This window comes from Anomalospiza imberbis, chromosome 5 (assembly GCF_031753505.1).
Source record: "Anomalospiza imberbis isolate Cuckoo-Finch-1a 21T00152 chromosome 5, ASM3175350v1, whole genome shotgun sequence".
NCBI classification, from domain to species: Eukaryota; Metazoa; Chordata; class Aves; order Passeriformes; family Viduidae; genus Anomalospiza; species Anomalospiza imberbis.
In genome coordinates this window covers 36,770,690-36,794,673 of record NC_089685.1, presented here as the reverse complement: position 1 = coordinate 36,794,673, position 23,984 = coordinate 36,770,690, and the positions used below count along the sequence as shown (strand labels likewise).

The following is a 23,984-nucleotide window of genomic DNA, read 5'->3' as shown; positions in this document are numbered from 1 at the left end:
TTCACAAGAGAGTATTTCTGAAGATAACTTTGCAAACAGTGCTCAAGTTCCATGGATCAAGTTCTCTGTAGCCCCGCTACATGTTTACAATTATTTTTTAAACTGCACCTGTATTCTTTTGAAAGTGACTGGCTGAAACCATAACCATGGGCATTCTTCTGTTGGGTCTTTACTGCCAGTTGTAACATCTCATCCCAATAGCCTCCAAAATGTGTTAAAGTTGTGGTTGTATTCTTTTTTTTGTGCATACTAACTTGTTAATTGAAAACTGCGTTTTAAAATTGGTAGTCTAGTAGTGACCTGGCTTCCATGGTAAAAATACTGAATGGAAGCTAACAAAGAAGTTGCTAAGTACATTTTAGGAATTTCAGTGGCTTCTTGGTTAGTCAATGAATTTAAAATTGCATTCATCATATGTTCTAGCAAGGAGCACACTTCTGAAACCTGTACATATTTTTCAGTATTTTGTAACTTTCTTTTCATATAAGGATGCTTAGATGTTTTTGAAGTCAAATTGGATAAAAACTTAAATGCTGCAGCATGTGAGTTTTGCAGATAGCAATGTAATTGCCAATATGGTCGTGTTTGATTATGTGGTGATCTAGGCAGCCAATTAATGCTCTCTTTCCCATTGTTTGATGTTGTGGTATGCACAAGTTTGGTTTTTTTAAGCTGTTACAGTGCACCCTGCTACCTGAAGAATTTTGTTAAAACACAATTTTTTTTTATTACTTTGCCATTTTTAACAAACTGAATACCTGTACCAACATGAACCATACTGAGAAACACTGTCTTAGGAAATTTCAAGTATTTCTTTAAACATGAAGACTTTAAATTTCAGCCTTCTAGGATGGCTGCTGTTCTTCCCATCATCATGATGGGAAGTAAAACCATAAAAAGCTACAGTGAGTAGTTGTTTAAAAAAAAAACCAAAAAAGATCCATGTTAATTTTTCCAGGTTTGGATTTAAACTTGTTACTTCTCTAATAATAAAAGATTGTTCTAAATAGAAATTGTTAGGTTTTCTGCTACAGGATCTTGGCATTCAGAACAAAGGCAACATTGTGTGCTAATTACTCTATTTTTAGAACATGATCATGGAGCTCAGGTCAGTAGCATAGACAAGCATGCAGATATAGTTTGATAATAGTCCTGATTTTAATTTGTAATTTTGTAGTCCATCTCCTCTGTATGGAGGCGCTTTTCTGCTGAAGGAGTAAACAGGCACTGTCTAAAATGCAGTAAAAATACTACAAAGAGAGGAATTCAGTATTTGTTGGTTGAATCAATCCTCATTTCCTGATTGAAAAATTAGTTCAAGGGAAAGCTTACAATGGGTTTCCACATGAATGAAAACAAATCCTGTAGTTACTAATAGCTAAGTAATAATATTACTTACATATATTATCCCTCTGTTTTGTTTTGCAGAATTTGACTTTTTCCTATCAACTGACATTCTCATAGAAGTGTAGAGCACTTCTAAGTTGAAAGGGCAGAAAATGTGTTTTCATGCTGTAACATGTATAAATGTAATGTGCAGAGGCCTGCAAGCACTAGTGAAGTGGTTGCATTGGCAAGTGGCTGAAGTTGATGCCTTTACCTCAGGAGTTAATAGGGAGTGCAAAATAATATCACTTGAAGGGGAAAGAGCAGTTTCAATTGTGTTGTGTTGCTTGGTTCAGCATGCTAATGTTTTTATCATGTTTATTTGTTCTCTACAGTCAGATTCTGAATTTTGCTGTATTACCATAAGCTAGATGTAGCAGTACAGTTTCACAGTAACTTCAAACTTGCCTAACCCTTTCCATGAGGTGTTATAAAAGGTACTTGCCTGTGACAGCCTCTGTCTCTTGACCCTGCTGTGACTTGTATAACTGAAGGTCTAACAGTGTACAAAGAAGTGCTTTGAACATTTTTTAACTTTACTATCATTCAAACATTGATAAAAGGAAGGGGCTATAAGGTTATGCATAGCTAAGGATGAACTACAATGAGCTTCTCCAGCAGGGTTACTTTCTCTGACTTGAAGATCATTCAGAAAAAAAACCTGGGTGTTCCCTTTATTAAAGGAATGCATCTCTCATGTGATGATATGAGTGCTTCCCATCTCAGATATTTAGGCTCATGTGCATAGCTAGAAGTTGTTCTGAGTGTGTTTCGTGAAATGCCGCTTCTTGTCTGAATTTCTTACCCTTTTCTGCTTTGTCAGGACACCTTACTTCAGCTTCTGCTAAAGATTCCTATATGTTGTCATGCCAGTTAGCATTTCTGCTGTTAACTGTGTGTGTCTTTTGCACATAGTGGATGAATTGGTGCTAGCACAGCAAGTTGTGTCAAAATGAAGGGATTTGAGTTACTGCAAGGGTCCAGTGTCACCTTCTTGTGGCTGTATTGAGGCACCTGAATTCCTTGCTTCCACTGACCATTAGCTCCTTAGTCTCTTTATGCAGAACTTAATAGCTTTTATATTAGTACTGTATTCTTTATTATATCATACTCCTGTATTCTGTGCTTGTATTTGGGCAGACAGTTTTAATTATCTCTTCTAGATTTGCGAATTTAAATCAGTTTTGTCAATTTCTGTTCCTACATTAACAGTTAGAAATCTTTTGTTAACAGAATAACTTTGGGGCACTAATAAAGGTATTGTCTCTGGAGAGTTCAATGGCTGATAAAGTCTTTCATCACACAGATGAGGTATTTTGATGTTCTAGCACTGCATTTATCTGCTCATTTGATTGAGATTGATTTTCTTTTTGGACCTTCAGCTTTCCTAAGAAGGCATATTTTTTCCCTAAGATGAATGATATAATCTGTTTAACATGTTTAGCTGCTGTGTTAATCATAGAAACATGGAGTTGTTTAGGTTGAAAAAGGCCTCTCCTCTAAGACTGAGTCCAGCTGTTAACTCAGCACTGCTGTGTTCACTGCTGAACTGTGTCCCCAAGTGCCACATCAACACATCTTTTGATGTGTTCCAGGGATGGTGATTGCAGCACTTCCTTAGGCTGCTTGTTTCAATGCCTGACAACCTTTTCAATGAAGAAAGTTTTCATAATATCCCATCTAAACATGCCCTGCCATAACTTGAGGCCATTTCCTATTATCCTGTTGCTTGTTTACCTGGGAGAAGAGACCACTCCCCACCCAGCTGCAGCCTCCTTTTGGGTTTTAGCAGGGAGTGATGAGGTGTCCCCTCAGGATGATAATAGATAGAATAGCCCCTTGTTTTATAACCAGTTTTCATGCTAGTGGTAATGGATGCATGAATTTGATCTCATAAGTATAAAGGAAACACTCGGTCTTCTGCTTTGTTCCCTTTCAAAATGATATTTTTAACCTGATACATTATTGAGTTGCTTCTTTTTGAAGAAGAGCTAAATTTTCTTAGTTACTACTGAACTGTATGATCTTCTATCTCATAGCAATTTCCCTATCCAGTGATTGCTACCATAGCTTTTACTAACAGTTTTGGAATGAGTGATGCATTTTTGGGGTTGTAGTACCAAGACATTTGAAGTGTGAAACTCATGTACTGTGCACTTTTTAAACAGTTCACTCAGTTCTCACATAATTGTTTAGGTTGGAAAAGACCTTTAAGATCACTGTGCAGAGCATCTGAGCTCCTTAAAGTTACAAACCTCTGTTAGAGGTTTTGAGCAAACTACCTCAGACAATTACTTTGAACATCTGCAGTCAAAGAGTGTTTGCTAATGGATGTCTGCGCTATTTTAATTTTTGTTTCCTGTATTTAATGATGATTATGTAAGGAGAAATCTTACAAGTTGTCCTGGAATTCTAGGCAAGAACATCAGTTAGAAGTAACTTCTAGTGAATGTATTGTTCTTGAGTTTCCCAGTCTTTAGTGAGAGTTGAACTTGGCTGGTATGATGTCATTTGTCTGGTACCTTTGGTTTCTGCATATATTGCAATAGTTTACCAGACTTAATCCTGATGATTTTTTTAATACAACTAGCTGTCCTCCTGTGTGAGCAATTTGTCTAGAGAAGGGGAAGAGGTGTTTCCTGAAAAGGAGGATATGGGTACTGTTTGTGGTATGCTCAGAGATGCTGAACAGCTGAGATGTGTTCAGCCTGCCAGCCTTGGGGCTTGTGCAGAAATGCTGTTGTTTTGCTGGAGGAACTGTGTCTCAGGAATGTCTTGCTGCCTCAGCTGACTTGTAGTTCACCTCGCTGTGACCTGTCTTCCTGAGGGCGAGCGGATGTCCGGGTAATCTAATAGTGGTGTGCTTACTTGGGACCTGTAAAGCTGATCTGAGAAAGAAAAGGCTTCTCACCAAACCTGTGTCCTAGCTGTAACACGGCTGGTGCCTCTGTGCAAGATCTGGTTCATTCCTGTGTGAATAAAGGAAAGATTAGGAGGCACTGAACACTTGGAGTTTGTATTTCTGTCTTCACTTATGCAAAATCATTTAGTGAAGAAACGATAACCCTTGAAAACTGAAAGCTCACTAATGACTTACTTGAGGATGAACACATGAACACACTGCTTGTATCAAACTTCATTTCTTGAAAAACACGACAAGATCAAGTGTCCTTTAAGCCTAATGAAAATAGCAAATTGTCACACAGTTTTGATAAGTTTTAAATTTTAGGGGGGTTTTGCTAATTTTTAGTAATTCTGCAGGATGCACTCAAAACAGTGGGTAAGCTAGTGCTGGATTAAGTCTTCCAACCTTTCCATTTTGATAAAGAACCTGCTTTCTTTTGATGGCAGGCAGACTTAAGGTACCTGTATGGAAGAGGTTTTAAATTTAACTTACAGGAAACTTGCACTGTAGCTTGCTTTTTTGTAATTTTGCCTTCTTTTTGTAGCATGAACTTCCTACACATTCTCTTTCAAGCCCTGAAAATATAACTGTTGCTTTTCTTCTGCATATTTTTACAATGAGCAGCAAAACATTGTAAGTAAAGCCTGTAGGCTTCTCTGTATTTGACCATAATGCCATCTCCTGCATTCAAACAGTTAGTGGCTGTAGCTGTTCAAGTAACAGGGAAATAAAATATTTTACTAGTAAGGTTTTTGCATGCCGGTTTTATACAGGGATGTAGACTACCCTTTATTAGTGCTCATAAGCCTCTTCATGCAGTCAGGAGGCCTAGATTCCAAGCAGTATCTTAGTCCAAAACTGTCACCTGGACACTGAGGCTTGAAGTAATACACCAGGTGTATCCTGGTTTGTTATAATCCTGCACTGACAACTGGTAAACTGATATCTCCCTGGCACTACTTCAGGGAGTGATGCTAATGGTTTTGTTGCTCACATGCCAAGGTGTAGCTGCTGTTAATGAACCTAAATGAACCTATGAATGAACTGGGAAGGACAGCTGTGTCTTATGGAGAGGGGAGTGATATGAGTTTTACATTTAAATATTTAGTGCTGGGGAGATACTGCAAAATAAATACTATAGTGATCTAATGTTATTGATTGTGGTACGTAGTGTATTTGAAACTCTGAAGACTAGACTAGGACCTTGAACTGGGCATTGTGCAGAGATAGTGGCTTAAGGAATGCATTTTCTCAGTGCTTTTCTGCAGTACTTTTGTTTCTGTTAGGGTTTTTTTAGCCAGTAGAGCTGTGTTTGCAGAGAAACTTATGGTTTAAGAAAATGACAGTAAACAAAATGTGATGCAACTATATCTCTTCCATGCTAGTGGGTTGCACAGATTAGCCTAAATGTCTGCCAGTGTAGTTTTCTTGGCAGTGCCTTGTAGTCTCCTTACTCAAGAACAGTTGTCTAGAGCTGGCAGATAATTGTCATGACAGACACTGGTATCTCCTCAGTCTGCAGAAGAATTCTTCCAACTGTGTACATTCTGATACTGAGTTGTGTAAAAAATAGAGGGAAGATTAAAGGATGGGACATGAAAAAGACTGCTGCAAGGAGAATAGGAAAAATTGGATGAGAGAGAGAAACACACCAGAGGGAGGCTCTGAAGCTGACAGCTGCTTGATACAGTCTATTTTAATTTTAAAAAAATCTTTGAAGAATGTTATTCAAAGTCTTTGAGTAAACTGGGCCATAATTTGAAACCATACAGTGCTTGCAGGGATTGTTTTAAGAGCCAGGAAGCAGAGAGTGATAACTGCCCATTGCAATGAGGAGAGAGAGGCAGATGCTGGAGTCCCACAGGGTGCTGTAGTGAGATTGATGCCTTTAGCATGATCAGAAATTATCTTGGAAAGAGGATGAACAGTGAAAGGGTGGATGAAAGTTTGTGATGGCAGGTAGTTGTTCAGAGGTGAAAACAAGGGCCCAGTGAGGAATTCAATAACAGGAGACTGCTGGTGAAACTTTCTCTGCTACAAAGTTGCATAGTGTAGAAAAATCTTGAAACTGATTTCTGATCTGAATATTACAACTGGGAAACTTGAGTGATATCATCAGTTTACCTGTAGGGTTTTGGGGAAAATGAAGACTTAACAAATTTTAATTTCAGAAGTTATGACATTGTCAAATACCTGCACTTCTGACACAGTGTGTTTTTTCTGACTGAAAGCTACAAGTGTTTCTGGGAGAATTCTTACCATGTCATTGCTTTTTTCCAAGGTATTGGCTAATGGCCCTTTTTGGAGATGGGATGGATGCTTCTTAAAGTTTTTCGGCATCATTTGGTCTCAGCTAATCTTCATTTGGGAAAAATTGTTTAAATGAACTGTGGAAGTTGGTCTCTTTCAGAAAACCTCTAAGGTGTTTCAGCTATTGTTTCATCTAGCCCACTGAATTGGAGAGACCACAGGGTTTGTGCTGCCACTGGTCACATGTTTGTTGAAAGGACTACCTTCTGTTTTATGGAAATTAAAGCTTTTTTTGATAGGGAGAACAGAGAAGGGAAATGCTGGTCTCTGCAAGGAGCATCACTGTGTTGCACTTGCAGAAAAACGTATGAAAGGCAGATGAGCTATGCATCTTGTGCTCTTTTGCACAGCAGTACTGTCAGTCTCCTTGAAATGGTCCTGCATAAAAAGCAGGTTAAGAGGAAGTGTGTAAGGAAAAAGTAGTATATTTTTCATGGATACAATGTTGTGTACATCAAAAATAATGCTAATTGTTACATTGCTCAAGTAAAATGGGGACCTGGATGTGAGAGTTGTAATTGTAATGTGCTTTGTTTCTGTAGGTCTTCAGTGCATGCTATCTTTGAGAATGGTATGCAAAGGAGAGTCTTCTGAATTGTTACATGGGTAAAACTGAAATCACAAGACAAGCAGATGTGATCCAAATAAAATGAGTCAAGAATTTTGCTGTAATTCCTCTTACTGAATTGTTAGATGTTCTTTGGTTTTTAGCAGTGCTGCCATCCTATTTATTAGCAAATACTGTATTATTTTTCTGAACTAGATGGACTTGGTTCTCTAGTTTTTCTGCATATAGGGAATTGAATCTTTTTGATTACATTCTAGATCTTTATTTGGCACTATGAAGTTGTTGTCCTAAATGAGGATATCAGATACCTTCTTTCCATGTAATTCTTGGGAAGTACTTATGAAACCACAAAAAACATATTTAGATTATATTTACATAAAATGTGGGTGTTTATTTCTGAAGTTTAGATTCTAAGGTGTTTCTTCATATTGACTGTTAATATCCGGATCTTACTGGGATTGTGTTTTTGTGTTACACTTCAGATAGATCAAATGCAGTTTTCTCTTTTTCTGGAACACATCCATCCAACACTTAGCTAAAATTCCCATTTGAATGCATTGTAAGGAGTTGAAATTCCTGAAGGAAACTTGAATTTGTTTAGCTTACAAGAGAGCAGCTAAAATGGAGACTCTAAAGCATTGGTGTCCTTGCTTTCTGGACCAGCAAATTATTCCTGGTAGTTGAAGCCTCCTGAATTACTGGCAGATGGTAATAAAGGGACAGTGTTTTCTTGTGCATAGTATTAGGCTTCAAGTTACCTAAAACATCTTTTTGGAGAAGAGGCTCCCAAGTACTGTTTTGCTGGTAGAAAATGTTGCTCATTTTATAATATATTTGAGAACATAGGTTCTTGGTATGCAAGTTTTGCAATAAGTCTCAATATTAAATGTTTCTAGTTACTGTGTATGGAATATTTTTATGATTTTACTGAGATATTTAAAAAAATTGTGATCATTCTAAACATGGGAATTAGTCACATTAAATAGCCTGGCATCTGGCATAATTTTTTTTTTGGTAAAATGTTACAATATTGTGGCTATTCTGAGGAACGACTTGGATTGGTTTTGTAAAGTTGGGATTGAAAGTAAAGCCACAAAAAGGCATCTTCATTCTTAAATTGTTTTAGTTGTATGTTCTGTTGGCAGTCACATGCTGGAAATGAGTAAACAGTTACCAGCACCCATTTTGCTTCAATTTTTTTCAGGTTGTATTCAACTTTTATACTTTGGACTAATTTTCAGTCAGTGATTAGTACAGTCCTAAGAGCCAAAACTCAACATGGCATTTTGCTGGTGCTTGGTACTTCAGTTTATGGGAGTAGATCTATAGGTTCTAAACCAGAACAAAGTGTCTCAAAATTCTGTGTGTTTTAGACTGAGAGCTCAAAATGTGCAAGGGAGATGTGCCACACTTCAGACTGTAATATGTATTTATCATGTTTCATAAAACTGACATGGTTTGTGTTTCTTTTAGTATTATGGCATGTGACCATAGAGTTATAACTGAAATCTAGTGCTGCTGTTCTTATGTGTTTTTTCTTTTTTTTTTTTCCTAGTGTTCAAAATCTAGCAGAATGGCAGACATAGACAAGTAAGTAAAATCTGGAGGTTACTGAGGCTCTGAGTGTGTTCTGTGCTGTACTTGACATGGCTGGGCTCTCCAGATACTGGATAGGCAGGGTCTAGATACTGACCTTGAGCACTGTGGCAAGATCTGAGGTTTACAGTATGTTGCTCATGACAAATGGGTTTGTGATCTTAATTGTAAGTAAACAAAAAAGTGGAAGAAGGAATGAGTCATCTTCCTATGTTAGCTGGAATTCTGGAGGGGAAAAGAAGATAAGATTGCCCATTCCTATTGTTTCACTCCGTGTAGGTTTGTATACTTCAAGTGCTCTTATTTTGTGGCATTAGAAGTATAGTGTAGGTGATCCTACCCACAGTTCTCGAGGCCTGCATATCTTAAGGAAGATATGTGGAGCAGAAAGAAGCTTTGACTGGTTGATAAGAGCAGGAGATAAAGGAATTTTTTATAAAAGAAAACTTTGTAATTCTGGAAAGTTGCTAATTCTTTAAACTGCTCTGGGATTGTCAAACATGAAATTCTTTGAAGACAAATTTAGCTTTGTTTGGCTATTAAGACTTGTTTGTCATAGGTCAAAAGATGCAACAGTTTGTTTCTACCCACATAATATCTAGTTTGAGCTCTTTAAGCTCCTTATAGTAAAAAATTAACTTCTTGGTGCTGTTATTGAATATTTCTAATAGCAAAGAGCAGTCTGAACTTGATCAGCAGGACATGGAAGATGTTGAAGAAGTAGAAGAAGAAGAAACTGGTGAAGATGCCAACAGCAAAGGTAATGTTGAGACCAAGAGTTTCTAAACCTCTAAGGATATGTACTTTCTAGTTAGCGTTTTAAAAAGCTTTTACTGAAAAAAAATAGGAAGTGGTAAAACAATTTCAGATGTGCAATTGTGTTTAAGTTCTGAAGCAAGGGTTTTTTTTTCAAATAGTTTGATTTTTTTAGTTTTTTGCAGTTACTCATTGTAGTCATGGTTAATACCAGGTTCAGGCACTACTGGCCACCTGTATCATTGGAAAAGACAGGATTATTGTGGATATGTAACAGGATTATTTCAAAACTGAAAACAGTTAAAAACGTCACACATGTGAAGCTTTGGGTATAAAAAATTAATGTGCGTATATGTGCGTGTATCTCTTTCTTTTGATTAGTTGCTAATAATTTGCTGCTGAGTTGACAGTGAACAGAACAAATCATGCTTTTAGTGTTAACTACTCTTGAAATTAATAAATCCTTTTTTATTCCCCCTCAACAAAAAACATAAGCACATACTAAAATACTTGTTTTGTCAGTGCTGAACAGTCTTACTCATGCTTTGTATTTAAAGTGTGGGGACACAGATGGAATCTAAAGAGCAATTAGCCAAAAGAGAAATAACTAATAACCTCTGCAATAAAATTACTTGGACTTCTAATAATGCCATGCTACATGTTGGCTTGAACAGAATAATAACATTAAAATAAAACATTTTGCTCAAGATGGTATGCTTTGCTAATCTATTGAAAGAAGTGTTTTCAAAACTAGATTGCAAAATTTTGGGGAACACATTCATTACCTGAAGTAATTAAATGGTATATAGTAATTAAATGGTAAGTATTCAGGTGTCCCACAGGAACCTAGAGATGAATAATGTGTATTTTCAGTGATTTCCCAGCTATTTTAGGTGAGTATCAGAGGGGAAATTATACTCTAGGAATCCTGGAGGGAAATCGGATTTTATAAATCAGAAAGATGTTTTAGTAGTAGGGAGACTAAACAGTTGTTCTGCATCTGTAATTCTTGCTTGTCTAATTTTTTTTATGCACAATTCTTTCTTTAAAGATTGGTCCAAAAGATGCACTTTGTGCTTACATAATCTTATTTTTTAATTTAGCTCGGCAGTTGACTGTGCAGATGATGCAAAATCCTCAGATTCTTGCAGCCCTTCAGGAAAGACTTGACGGTCTGGTAGGAACATCTGCAGGATATGTAGAAAGGTACAGCATTTGTTTAGTATGAGCAGAGTGTTAAAATGGTTCGTTTTCTGAGCAATGTTGTCTATGGCATTAGTACTCATAAAGCACTGTGCTGCTCAGATAGCAGAAAAACTAATATAGTCTGTCTGTAGTGCATCTCAGAATTGAAGAGTTTTTATTTGAGGTTTCATGGAGAAAAGAATGGTAATATTTACAGTGGCTGATGTTTTCCTCTGCAGTTACAGTATGGCACACTTCTTAGGATCTACTTTCCTGCTCCTTGGAATCTCTTGTAGCTTTGCCTTGGTCATGAAACATCAGTTATTTAAACTATAGACTTGGAGGCCTGGTGTCTCTTAATATAGTCATTTTATGCTTAGACTGTAAGCATTAGCTGATACAGGAATGCTATTAGCAGGACTTCATGTGGTTTTCTCATGTATCAAAACTTGCTATGAATTCTTGCCAGAATTTTCCATAGTTGATCTGCATTTATGAGGCATGCAGTAATTGCTTTCCGTTTACACATTTCTAATACAGTGGCACATTTAGCACATCAGTTCTGGCTCACTTTGGGTCAGACAGTGTGTTTAAAGACAGTGCTATCAGCTGCTGTGCTCAGTGAAACAAAGCAGCAAATTTTGAAGATTAAATTTCTAAACAAAGAATAACACAAGTATCTTGAACTTTTTCATAACACCAAGGAAATGAATGGTGAGACGCTTCTTAGTTGTACTCAATACTATGATTTTACTTTGTTACTCATTATAGAACTTATTTTTAGGAGATATAGATACTTAGATATATATATAGAATATATAATATATATATTGTATATATTATATATTATTATTATATATTCTATATTATATATATATATAATATATATAATATAGAACTTATTTTTAGGAGAAAGATTTATTGCACAAATTTCTCTCATGATTTACCCGGGTATTTGGAATACTCTGGTTCTAACTGTGAGCCTCAGTTTAAGAGCTTGTGCTAAGGATTTCAGTCTCGTTGGTGAAATTGGTTGCAGCTTTGATTTAAACTTTCTTAAGCTTAAGAAAGGGAGTGTAAAATGTGTTGTGGTACTGGTTAAGGAGAGATCAATATGTGCTTAAAATGCAAAGTGTTAATAACAGTTCTGTCACTGAATTTTTCAGCTTGCCTAAAGTTGTTAAAAGACGTGTGAATGCTCTCAAGAACCTTCAAGTTCAGTGTGCACAGATAGAAGCAAAGTTCTATGAGGAAGTTCATGAGCTGGAAAGAAAGTATGCTGCTCTCTATCAGCCCTTATTTGACAAGGTATTTTAGTGCTATTCTGATTTGTACTTTAAAGCTTCATCTAAAATACAACAAGGGAATAAAAAAACCAGAAAACTTATTCATGTTCCAAATGACTTTGGTCTCATATGTGCCCTTTAATTCAATTGATACAATTTTGCCATCCAAGTTAATATCAACTAAGATTGAGAGTGAAAAGTTAAGTCTCTTCCATAGTTACCAAAATGACTTAAGTATATCAAACCTCATTTTAATTAAGCAAATGTCAGATGATACTGTAACTTTTCTGGGACTTTGGTGTTTATTTTAGTGTGTTGAAAACCTCCTAACTGCTGAATCAATCTTCTAGAGCCAGAAGAAAAGGTAGATAGTTAATGTATTACTAATTGTGTAATTTAGGATTAGGAATTTATTGGTTAGAGCATTGCTGAATGCAATGACTAGGAAATTAGAAAATATTCTTGGTTTAATCTTCCAGCGAAGTGAAATCATCAATGCCATTTATGAACCTACAGAAGAAGAATGTGAATGGAAAGCAGATGCTGACGAAGAAATTTCAGTGAGTATCTTAATCAACTGTCATAAATATCTCAAGCTTTAGCATGAAACAAGATTCATTAAGCTGAAGTTTAAAAAAAAAAGTTTGTAATGATTACTTGCTATTAATAATGATGATAATTCTTAATGGTTGCTTAAACATCCACATGACTCTGGTATCAGCAAAGAACTGATGAACCTTACGGGCACTCTTAAAATTAAGGAAACCCAATATTTTTATTTTCTCACAAGGATGAAATGAAAGAGAAAGCTAAGCTTGAAGAAGAAAAAAAAGATGAAGAAAAAGAAGACCCTAAAGGAATCCCTGAGTTTTGGCTGACAGTATTCAAGAATGTGGACTTGCTCAGTGATATGGTTCAGGTAGGCAGTGGTCTGGCTTTGTTTAAAGTTGCATTGGTAATTAATCCACGCGTCTTTAAGAAAGCAGTGGAAACACTATGATACTTGATATATCTGTTGGAGAGCAATAATGGAACTGTTACTTGGATGTCATCTCTGGTAACTTTTCAAGTGAGAGTACGGAGCACTGAAATAACCTCCGTGCTGTTTTGTTTCTTGAATGTATTCTACGATACTAATAAGTTTTAGGTACTTACAGAAGTGTGTTTGAAAAGTGTATTAGACATAACTAAAAACTCTACATGGTGTTTGCATGTGTTTTGGTTGTGTACTGTATTGGGAACTCTGTAAAAGCCATTGTTGCCATCTGCTGGTCATGTTCATGGAACTATTTCAATGTTGTAACAAGGTTTTTTTTCTAAGTAAAACTTTTTCTTAACGTGGCTTTTTATCTCTGAGAGACCTTAAATGTGTGTGATATTGAATGTTATGAAAATTAAATAGACTGTGTTTTCTCTACAGGAACATGATGAACCTATCCTGAAATACTTAAAAGATATAAAAGTGAAATTTTCAGAAGTTGGACAACCTATGGTTAGTTTGACTTATTAAACAAGATGACTTTTTTTGTTATCTTAAGAATTAGTTGTATTTTAGCAACATGGTCTGTGATAGCCAATTGTCTCGTGGAAATCATGAGAAAAAATACAGCTGCTGTTTCTGACAAAGCAGTACAAGGTCTAGTGCTAGTCTTGCATCACCCTGTGAATGAACATATGCTAAATTTAACCTTCAACTTCTGATGAGATTTGCCTTAATAGCTGATAACTTAGGCTTCACCATTGCATTTTGATACCTTTGGGTACTTTTTGTGTAACTGCTGTAATTTCATGTATTTCCCTGGCAGAAATCAGAGTTTTCTAAATTGTAATATTTTTAAATTTAGAAATTCTCCCTCTACATTAGTAGCAGGAAATCTGTGTGCTGGGAGATCTGTCATTATTGCAAGCAGTATAATAACCTGAAAGTGCAAGATCAAGTAAATGAAAATATTTGAAGATTTATTGTACAACTTGGATAGCAAATTCTAGAATAAGTTATGGGTGTATAGGAAAAAGTTGTATTCTGTTGCATGTGTATTGTTTGGATTTAGGTGTTAAGAAGCTAGAGGTGTTTGTAAATAACTAAAGTTACTGTTCTGCAATTCTTTTTAAGAGTTTCACATTAGAATTTCACTTTGAACCAAATGACTACTTCACAAATGAAGTGTTGACAAAGACGTATAGAATGAGGTCAGAGCCAGATGATTCTGATCCCTTTTCCTTTGATGGACCAGAAATCATGGGTTGTACAGGGTAAGTGCTAATAAATAGATTTAAGGCAATATAACAGTTTTTTCCTTAGCATTATCCAGCTGTAGAGTTTTACAGCATCTTGTGGAGATGCTGGAAAAGATACTTCCTCTAGTAACTTGGGAGCAACTAGGTTTGACATGAGTTTTTTAGTTGTTACCAATAACTTTAATACAATATAGAAAAAAACCCATTATTTTTATAGCATAGTTTATAAGCATATATATAATATAGGCATAGAAATTAAAAATGTAGTCAGTATTTGTTTAGAAATACTGTTCTGCAATCACTAAAGGTGAATTGAAAGGTGGATGGTGGTATCTTTTAGTAGGCCTGAATAGCTTTTGCTAGAATTTGTTTGATTGCTTCTTTTAATCTTTTTGTATTTCTGACACACAGTTTATTCCAGATATACTTTTTATATTGCAGTTGTCCTTTTTGTTTTATAAGCGTTGAGTATTTGCCTTTGAATGTTTGTCCATTTGAGAAATGGAGAATAGTCATCACAATTCCAGGTTACTCTTTTTAAATAGCTGTCACACTCCTTTCTTAGTGAAATCTTCTGTTTTAAATTCGTTAAGTAATTTCTTCTCCATGTCCCTTTCTTTGTGAACAGGGGGATGAGAGAAAACTATGTTATACATAATTATTCTTATGAGTACACTTGGGCCTGTTCAATAGTTTTTTCTGTTCAAGTTTCCAGTGTTCTGACTGCTCTTCTGAGTGAGAACAACTAAGTTACAGCCTGTCAGTGTTGGTTTTACTCTTAACTTAATCTCCAGTTGCTCATACTGACTTATTTACCTCTTTATTTCTCAGTCACTTACCATATTTTGCAAAGTCCTGTAAGATCTAGTTTTAAGTGCTTGGGTAGCTTTGATTAAACTGTTTTTTTTTTCCCCAGTTTGGACTGATTGTAAAATCAGGAATCTTGGCAGAGTTTGGTGTGAGATGCCACTGCTTCCATTAAAATTACTAACTCCTAGTCCTTGTTTACTCTTGTAGCTAGGACAGCCCCTTCTTGTTCCAAAGTAACTCACTCAATTTCTTTGAGTCTGTAAAAGAATCTAATCAGAAGCTTCGGCAAATGCAGTTAGTTTCACTGATGTGACTTTTTCATTTACTTGTTGCCAGAATGCTTTGACTGTTAGGGAAATCTGTAGGCATGATTTTGCTCTGTAAGCAGGATAGAATTTAAAAAACCCAAAACAACAAAACCCAGACAAGAAGACAAAACCCTCACAAACAACACAAAAGCAGCCAAAAACTACATGCCTGCTTGATGTATTGCTTTAAGGACTTATTGGTTATAATGATAGGTGTGGTGAACTTTGGCATATTACTAATATGCCCAAATATGACATTGCTTTATAATGGATGGGTGGCTCTAAAAATGGTGCAATACTAGTTGTTGATAGAAAACTAGGCAGTACTTGGTAGCTAATGAAAATTAGCATTTCAGAGATTGAGTGGAAAAGAAAAAACTTCTGGATGAAAATAATCCTAAAATGAACCTGTTACTCTTGTTCTCAACCTACAAACTCATGAAAGGATAGGACTTTTCAAAGAAGAATTTTAAGAGAATAAATACTAGCTTAATATTTTTCTTCCCTGTGTCTCTTGCTGTTGTGAAGGTCTTAGTAGATACTTGTAACAAGGGGGAATGGTGTTAAGCTGCAGGTGGTTGTGGGTTTTTTCCCCTGTCATTTGTTTTTTATTTATTCTTTAGTTGCCAAATAGACTGGAAAAAAGGAAAGAATGTTACTTTGAAAACCATTAAGAAGAAGCAAAAACATAAGGGCCGTGGAACAGTCAGGACGGTGACAAAAACTGTTTCCAATGACTCTTTCTTCAACTTCTTCAGTCCTCCTGAAGGTAAGCTGAACACTAGTTTACATGTATTAACTTAAGATGTAGAATGTATCTTACTCACTTGTTTCTTCTGTTCTTTCTTTACAGTTCCTGAAAGTGGAGACCTGGTAAGTTGGCTTATTTAAAAATTATGATGGAGTGTTTATGGAATTTTAGAATTTGTTAAACAGCTTCAGCTTCAACTGCTTCTGTCTTTAACTGAGAGTACTTACGAAGACTAGTATGTGAGTTTTCTTTTAGGAAGAGTGTTAGAGTTGGATGGTAGAGTTTAGTTCAGTCAATTTTAATAGTTGATGCTTCTTGAAAGGTACCTTGTGGATTGTTAACAGTTGTAGAAATGTAGTGATCTACATTATTAGTCTTTGATCTAATGGGTGGTATAAGTCTCTCCCTTCAGGTGTTCTTTGGATGATTTTATCTAATGGCTGAATGTATCCAGTTTGTGTTTTATGCTGTTAAAAATTTCTCAAGCTGTTAACTCTTAAAAGTAATAAAACAAGAACAGAAAATTGCAAGAGCCTGCTTTTCTGTGTGCTCACTATGGCAAATAGCCATGTTTTTGTAAGGAGAAAAACTACCAAAAATACTTAACAGTAAGGAATATAATATGTAGTTTGAGTGAGAAATACAAAATTAAAGCTTCCAGAAGCATGGTGTTAGGGCTCTAGTTGGCATGGACACCAAAAGCTGTATGTTCATAACATTTAGATAAAAAAAAAACCTAAAAAGAAAGTAATTGCTCACATGGGAGACAGCAGAACACTTGGTATGAAAACAAGAGGAGTGAAAGTCTAGGATTGGCTCAGAGAGCATTTTTAGGTGTTCAGGTGCTTCAATAGTGTCTTTGTCTAATGGGAATGAAGACGGAGGTGCCCTGTAGGAATCAGAAGTACGTTGTAAAGTCTTTATTGTGATAGGCTCACCAGGCTATTGTTCAGTTATTTAAGAATTTAAGAGTATTGTGCAGATGAACTGAAAGTCTATGGGACACATGAAATAATCTTTATACTTGGAACAAAAGAAACTCCAGAATTGTATATAATTTGGCTTACTGAAGCAGCAGCTCCTCACTGTATATATATATATATAGATGGGCTATTCAAAGTGTCAAACTTGGCCCCTCAGTTTCAGTTCTGTAAAGCAGCTCCTGGAACAAAAAAATCAGTAATGGGATTTGTGTAAGTCTGACCACATCAAAATCTATGTAACTTGTGTGTGTGTGTGTCAAAAGTAGTTAGCATCCTATAGTTCAGAAAATAATATTGTTTTATACAGGATGATGATTCCGAGGCAATCCTTGCTGCAGACTTTGAAATAGGTCATTTCTTGCGTGAACGTATAGTCCCCCGGTCAGTACTGTACTTCACTGGAGAAGCTATTGAAGATGATGATGATGATGTAAGTATAATCTTCATTCAGAACACTAAAAACCTTGAAATAATGCTGTTTAAAGACCTTGGGTAATTTCTTACATTGGTATCTTTAGAATGGGATATTAGTTGCAGTAGAGGTTCCTAGATCATTCAGGAAAGGCAGCATAAAAAGAATTCTTCTTTGGAGTAATGACTTCAGAGTTTTGTGGCAAAAGCAGTGGTAGAATCTAATCATCTGGAGGATGTCATAATAGTATTTTGTGTACAAGGCGTTTCTAGGGAAGTGTACCCAGTACTTTGTGGAACGGTAATGAGTTGCCAGAGAAAAAAATAAGACTTTATCTAGCTGCTGAGCCTGTTCTTTGTACTTACCGTGATATTGGGCTATGAAGTTTTATGAGATTTGAGCCTCATCCTTTTTAAAAGTACTCTTATTAAAAAAAAAAAAAAAAGCTAGATAAGCACATTCAAAGCATGCCAAAATAATCAAAGCAAGTTCTGCAAAATCTTAAGTGTTTTAAAAGAGCTAAGCTTGAAATTGTCAAACCATGAAGCCTCAGAACTTTATACAGGTATATATAGGTATAAAAAAATTCTTTTCTGTCGCTGCCTCCATTAACAAGGACAGTTTGACTGTTAAAATGGCTTAGATACATCCTGTCTTCTAAATTTTTAGAATTGTTGGCCCTTGTTGCAAAGGCTTGGCTAGGGCTGTGGAGGAGGGAGATACTGACAGGATGGGTTGCCGCTGTCCCCTGCCGTCCCCAAGTGGTACCGCAATGTAATCAGCTCCTCCCGGGCTGCATGGAATGGGGACAGTCTGCTCTGACAGAGCTCACCAGGGGAAGTTGAACATTGCTCGTGCTGATGCAAAAGGTATTTTTAAATCTGACAGATACGGGAGCTTCTTGGTTCAAATTAAAAGAGACTAGGTTTAGATTAGATATTAGGAAGAAATTCTTTACTGTGGGGGTTGTGAGACACTGGAAGAGGTTGCCCAGAAAAACTGTGGGTGTTGTCTCATCCCTGCAGATATTCAAGGCCAGGTTGGATGAGATTCTGGGCAGCTTGGTCTAGTGGAAGGTTTCCCTGCCCATGGCAGAGTTGTTAGAGCTAGATGACCCTCAAGGCCCCATCCAACCCAAACCATTGTATGATTCTCTTAAGATCACAGTATGGAGTGGTCTCTGACATCTACTTGAGCTATAGATGACTTCATTTATGATGCTATCAAAACTATTTATTTTCTTTTCTAGTATGATGAAGAAGGTGAAGAGGCAGATGATGAGGTAAGATGACAGATGCCCTTGATTCAAATAGTTTACCTGTTGTAGTTTGTTATCTAGAATTAAGAGTTCCTTTAGTTTTTGAGTGCTCTGGACACTAAGAATTGCTTATGAAATAAGATAGAACATATTGTTTGGTGGATTTCAGATGAATAATTTAAAAACCCATAAAAACAAAACAACCAACCAGCAAGACAACAACAACAACAAAAAAACCCAAACCAAGCTAAGACAACCTTTAAGGTATCTTAAAAAAATTAAGCTGCCACTGATGTCAAAAGATGGGCATTATGGAGGATTAACTAATACAATATGTATAACTTAAAGTGGTAATGAATGTATTTCTGAGTACAATTTAATCTTAATTTTCATGAAAATGGCTCCGGAAGCTGAATGTGGATAAGCTAGAGAAATATTAAGTGTTTTCTTTCAGGAGGGAGAAGAAGAAGCAGATGAAGAAAATGATCCTGATTATGATCCAAAAGTAAGGAATTAAAATGAATATTTAAAGTTTGTGTATGCATACAGACATATAACATTTTATGTATGTTGAATCTTGATTTTATTTAAGTATTAAACCAATAGTTCCTCTGGGTGAGCATGTTATGTTTTGAGGCTGTTTCAGGCCTAATTATGACAGAGTAGAATTGGTAGAGAAACTTTTACAAAGTTCTTTCTCCAGGAGTCATTTTGTAAAAGTAACTTTTGGCTTTGAGCACTGAGGTTAGTCAGGCTTGGTTTTCTATAAACTTGTCTTGCACCAATTTGCTGCCTAATGATTAAAATTGCAAAATGGTTGTAAGGACATGGAGAGAACTGTGTCATCCAGCTTTAGCTATGGGGAACTTGCTACAAGCTGGCTCTGGCACAGGTTTTCGCAGCAGAATACAAAATATGCTCTTTTGTGTTAGGTAAATGGCAAGTCTTTCATTGTTTGAGTTAGCAGAAGTCAAGGTTCAGCAATGCATCTACAGCCAAGTCCTAAAATGTGAACAGCCAAGAGCAACTGGGAGCTTTCTTACTCCTTGGGAAGGGAAAAATCACTAATCAGGCTGGAAAAACAATTGTGAGCCACTCAATTCATAGCTTTTTAATAGCTGAGGGAAAGGTACATCTGGCCACCTGAAAGCATCTGATGTGGTAGGTGAAAGTTGCAGTCATGAAGTCTCTGAAGCATTCCAAAACACCTGCTGTTAAAAAAGCTTGTCATTTCAAATGAGTGTTTTTCAGTAGGAATGGTTTGAGCTACTGTCAAAGAACTGTTGAGAAAATTACATAATCTTAGCATTGTACATAGAAAGGCAGGGTGCAAACTTGTGATCAAAATGTACAGCCATCTTGGTGGTGTTAGATCTGCTGTAGTGTGTTCAAATTGGTTTCTAGTCAAGAAAGTTTTGAAATCCAAATGAAACAGCTGCAAGTTGGACTTATTTCCACCATTTCAGATTGCTTTTCTCAGTGAAACAGAACTGAGAAAGGGCTAAACTATACTCAGTTTCAGAGAGCTGCTCAAAGTCTAGAGATAGTAGTGGTACTGTAGTGGTGCAAGCTAATCTCAGCTGAATTTATCGGAGCACTGTCGTCCTAGAATAGCTGTTCAGACCAAGGAAGGTGGTAGAGCAAAACCTGCAACTGAACTCTGCCCCCACCTCCAAAAAACTTTCTTGAATTCCCATATTACTGTGACATATTACTGGCTGGCTGTTTCGAGACCAGAGAAATTTTCCATGCTATAATTTTTTAACAACTGGAATTTACTACAAAAGAGCATTAGGAACTGTGATTTGGCATTTCATTGCATTGCTCTACAGTGTCTTCTGCCATAAGGCCATGCTCTTGTTACTGCTCATAGGAAGTTTCTTTTGTCTGAAACTGTGAAGAGGGTCTGCATGCTTCTTCTGAGCTGGGTTGTTTGTTACTGCACCTCACTTCTCCTTTTTCCAGTTACAGTGTCTTTTAGAGTACTTCACCACACTTAGTTCTGAACAGGTTTTTATTCTGGATTGTATCCTTATGTGCCAACAAAGCCAAAATAAATGCAGTGTGGATATTGCTGCATCCAAAGACAGTAGTGTTGCTAATGCTAGACAATTAATGCAAGGGAAAAAATGGAAGAACTTTGGAAGAATATTGCAGCTTGAGAAAGCATGCTTAGCAATATTGATAGTTCTTAAATACTGCTTCTGTAAACTGGTATTTCCTTTTTTCTCAACAGAAGGATCAAAATCCAGCAGAATGCAAGCAGCAGTGAAGCAGTGTGTCTGTGGCCTTGAGGATTACCTGCACTGTAATAGCCTAAACACAACTATTAGTTACTTACAGCCTTATGTTTTGTATCTTGGTAGAATTAAGTAACCAATTTGTTAAAAAAAGAAATCGAACACTTAAGAACCAGTTTAAAATGTAGGTTCAATCTACCTAGCATTTTAACAGTATAATTTTCTGCCAATATGTAGAATGCAGTAAATGCCCTAAAGCATGAATGTTAATTCATTGCTACATAGTTTGGTTCTTGTGAAGTCTTTGTCATGTAGCTATTAGACTGCAGCTGTGAAGATGATCAGAACTGTTAACTGAGACCAATATTTGTTTAGAGAAAACTCTCTCCTAAAGAACCAACCAAAGTATTTTTTCAGCCCAGTAGTCTGAACGGGTTTAAGTCTGCTTGCACTAGCTGTGCCTTCATTACTCTGTTATAGAAATGGCAGTGACTTGTACTAACTAGGAGATGATGATGCATTTTGAATTTGACTACTTGAGAAGACTAGTACAACTTCTTTAATTTCCCAACAAGACCACATTAAACATTCATAACTGTCAGCTTGTTTATGCTATGGTTTTGTATTTTATGTGACATAGTGATCTACAAATGAAACCTAGTCATCATATTAAGGTTATTGTTTACCACAGGGGTGTGAATAAAGCCTAGTATTTTCAGAAGCTAGTCTTGTTTTATTACTTGTGTATCTGCATGTGTAAACTGGTAATGCATATCTTACATGCTGCAGTTCATGTTTTACTAGAAACAAAAGCTGATAATTACTGAAAAGTAAATTATATAGCATTTGAAAAACAAACACAATAGTTTGGAAAGTTTGATCTGTACTTTGCACTTGCAGTGTGATACTTGTGAATCTGAGCTTGATGTTTCCATGATTGGGTCCACACTGCCATTTTAGAGAAGACAAGTTCTTAGAAGTGGGGCTAGATCTGATAAAGGACTTCAGTATTGCTGTGCCTGACTCTAAGGCATTGCCTATTAGTATGAAATCTGGAGCGAAGTGCCTTGGATTTTAAGTCTGTGCAGATGGAGCTAGGTCAAAACATGCCCTGCAGCTGAAGGGAGTGCTGGAAACACATGGCTGTGTTCTAGTTTGTCCTCACTGTATCAAGCATCTATGAGGAAACAAATCCAAAGGAATTCTGCTTTCTTCACCTAATGTTCTGTTCACTGTGCTTGTGTTTGCACATTCTGGTTCATACTTTGTCCATATTGGATATTTTTGTCAGTTGAAACACATGGGCTTAGAAGATCTGTCGTGTCTCGTTCTTACCTTGCCTTTAGCCTAGCAATGGAGGTACTTGGTGAGATGTAAATTTAAACACACCGAGCTGAAACAGGCTATGAACTGATGTATTGTGAGTTTTTCCAGTCAGTAGCATGCTACCATACACCATGCTGTCTTGTCCTTCACACAACTATATATATATATATATTCTGATCTTCTAAGCAAGTAGATAGCTTTTTCAGGGATGGAAGAGTCCTTGTAGTGTTGGAAAGAAATGTCCAGTTAGTCATGGATCTATTTCTGCAGTAGCTACTTCTTGTTTGTGCCACTTACACACTTAGCCATAAAGGTTTGAAAAGAGCAGGGCAAGGAGGAGGCAATGACCACATGAGGATAGGGCTGCTGGAAGAGTTTCTGTAGCATGTCTCTTGCCTGGAGGGTAAGTAATACAGAATTAAGCTTATCCCAAGTGCCCTTCTAAATCCTCAGCCCCCCTCAAGAAGATATGGGTCTAGTCCTCTGAGTAAACTGTTTTAGTTTTGTTATTGATTTTTCTTTTTAATTCCTTGAAGGCCTAAATACCATACTGCTTTATTTCAGAATCCCTGTCAGGCTTCATCTGTCTCCTCTCCAGGTATCCGTGGATTTGGGAGAAGGAGCTCATTGTCTTTAGCTGTATGTAAAGTAGGACCATTGAAGCTGTGATCTTGGGTGTTTTTTAGGTAACACAGATCATAGCATAGAAAAAGCAGTTACAAAAGGCTAACAAGCACTCTCAGTAGCTATGTGTTAAAGTTGATGTGGTTGTGTTTTTTGTGGTATCAGAATATGCTTATGCTTATCCTTTATCCCTGACCCTGCCAGATGTTTGGGTTTCACATGGTCCCTTCTCTAAACATCTCCCAGGATTAAGTTTAAACTTGAGAACGTGTAGAGACCAAAAGGTGACAGTATGTTCTGAGCTTGAAAAGTCATTAAGATGGGGCTTTGGGGTTCATACCTCTGGATATGGGAAGCTTCTGAAGTCCTTACTTAGATCTAGCCCATTTTTGCTAACAGCATCTGGTAATTGTATTTTAGAAAGAAAATTAAGTGTTAAAAGTTGTAAGTTTCAAAATTCACTACTTGACAAATTTGGCTTTCTCTTTGATTACTTTCTCATTTGACACCTTCATTACACAAAATAGGATACAATGTTTGAAAAGGGGAGTTGTTAGATGTCAGAGCACACCTGCAGCCTGCAAGATCCAGGGTCATGAGTACATCCTATTGACAGATTTTGGTGAGCTTCTCTCCAGATTGATGTGCTAGTTCTAAATCAACAGTTCTTGTGCTATCCAGACTGCAGCAAAAAGAAGAATATAAATGAGGTGCCAGTTCTTATGGCATTGGTTAAATTAAAACTGCTCTGGTGCTTACTGTAGTTTTGTTATCAATGACACTCTTGTTTAGCAGTTCTGAAAGGCAGTATGTAGCAGGAACATTAAACTTTCAACATTAATTGGAGTGTTGTGACTCATTTTTTTCACTTTCATTTGTACCAGGTGTAGAGAATCTCTTTCAGTATTTGAGGAGGGTAAGCTGTCTTTTTAACAGGTTCTGGCTGGGAAAATATGTCACTGAAATAGAAACTGCTGTCTTTGACAGCAGTTGCAGAAATGCACCATAATTTAACACCTGTGTAAATAGTGTCCAATTTTGT

At 36.6% G+C, this 23,984-nt stretch overlaps 1 protein-coding gene across 2 annotated transcripts in view; it reads left to right on the top strand.

Annotated features, from left to right (window-relative positions):
- NAP1L1 (nucleosome assembly protein 1 like 1) overlaps positions 1 to 23,781 on the top strand; it is a 70,334-nt gene extending 46,553 nt beyond the window's left edge. Inside the window, exons 2-15 of one of the 2 annotated variants that reach the window (XM_068190261.1) lie at positions 8,734 to 8,759; positions 9,437 to 9,525; positions 10,625 to 10,727; positions 11,873 to 12,014; positions 12,472 to 12,552; positions 12,783 to 12,911; positions 13,413 to 13,484; positions 14,106 to 14,245; positions 15,972 to 16,117; positions 16,202 to 16,221; positions 17,390 to 17,512; positions 18,744 to 18,776; positions 19,207 to 19,257; positions 20,989 to 23,781. In XM_068190261.1, coding sequence (XP_068046362.1) covers positions 8,743 to 8,759; positions 9,437 to 9,525; positions 10,625 to 10,727; positions 11,873 to 12,014; positions 12,472 to 12,552; positions 12,783 to 12,911; positions 13,413 to 13,484; positions 14,106 to 14,245; positions 15,972 to 16,117; positions 16,202 to 16,221; positions 17,390 to 17,512; positions 18,744 to 18,776; positions 19,207 to 19,257; positions 20,989 to 21,024 — 1,182 coding nt within the window. In that variant the 5' untranslated portion in view covers positions 8,734 to 8,742 and the 3' untranslated portion in view covers positions 21,025 to 23,781. Of the gene's footprint in view, positions 1 to 8,617; positions 8,760 to 9,436; positions 9,526 to 10,624; positions 10,728 to 11,872; positions 12,015 to 12,471; positions 12,553 to 12,782; positions 12,912 to 13,412; positions 13,485 to 14,105; positions 14,246 to 15,971; positions 16,118 to 16,201; positions 16,222 to 17,389; positions 17,513 to 18,743; positions 18,777 to 19,206; positions 19,258 to 20,988 lie in introns of those variants that run through there. The other variant, XM_068190262.1, reaches the window with a different exon arrangement.
- The last annotated feature ends 203 nt before the right edge of the window (positions 23,782 to 23,984 follow it).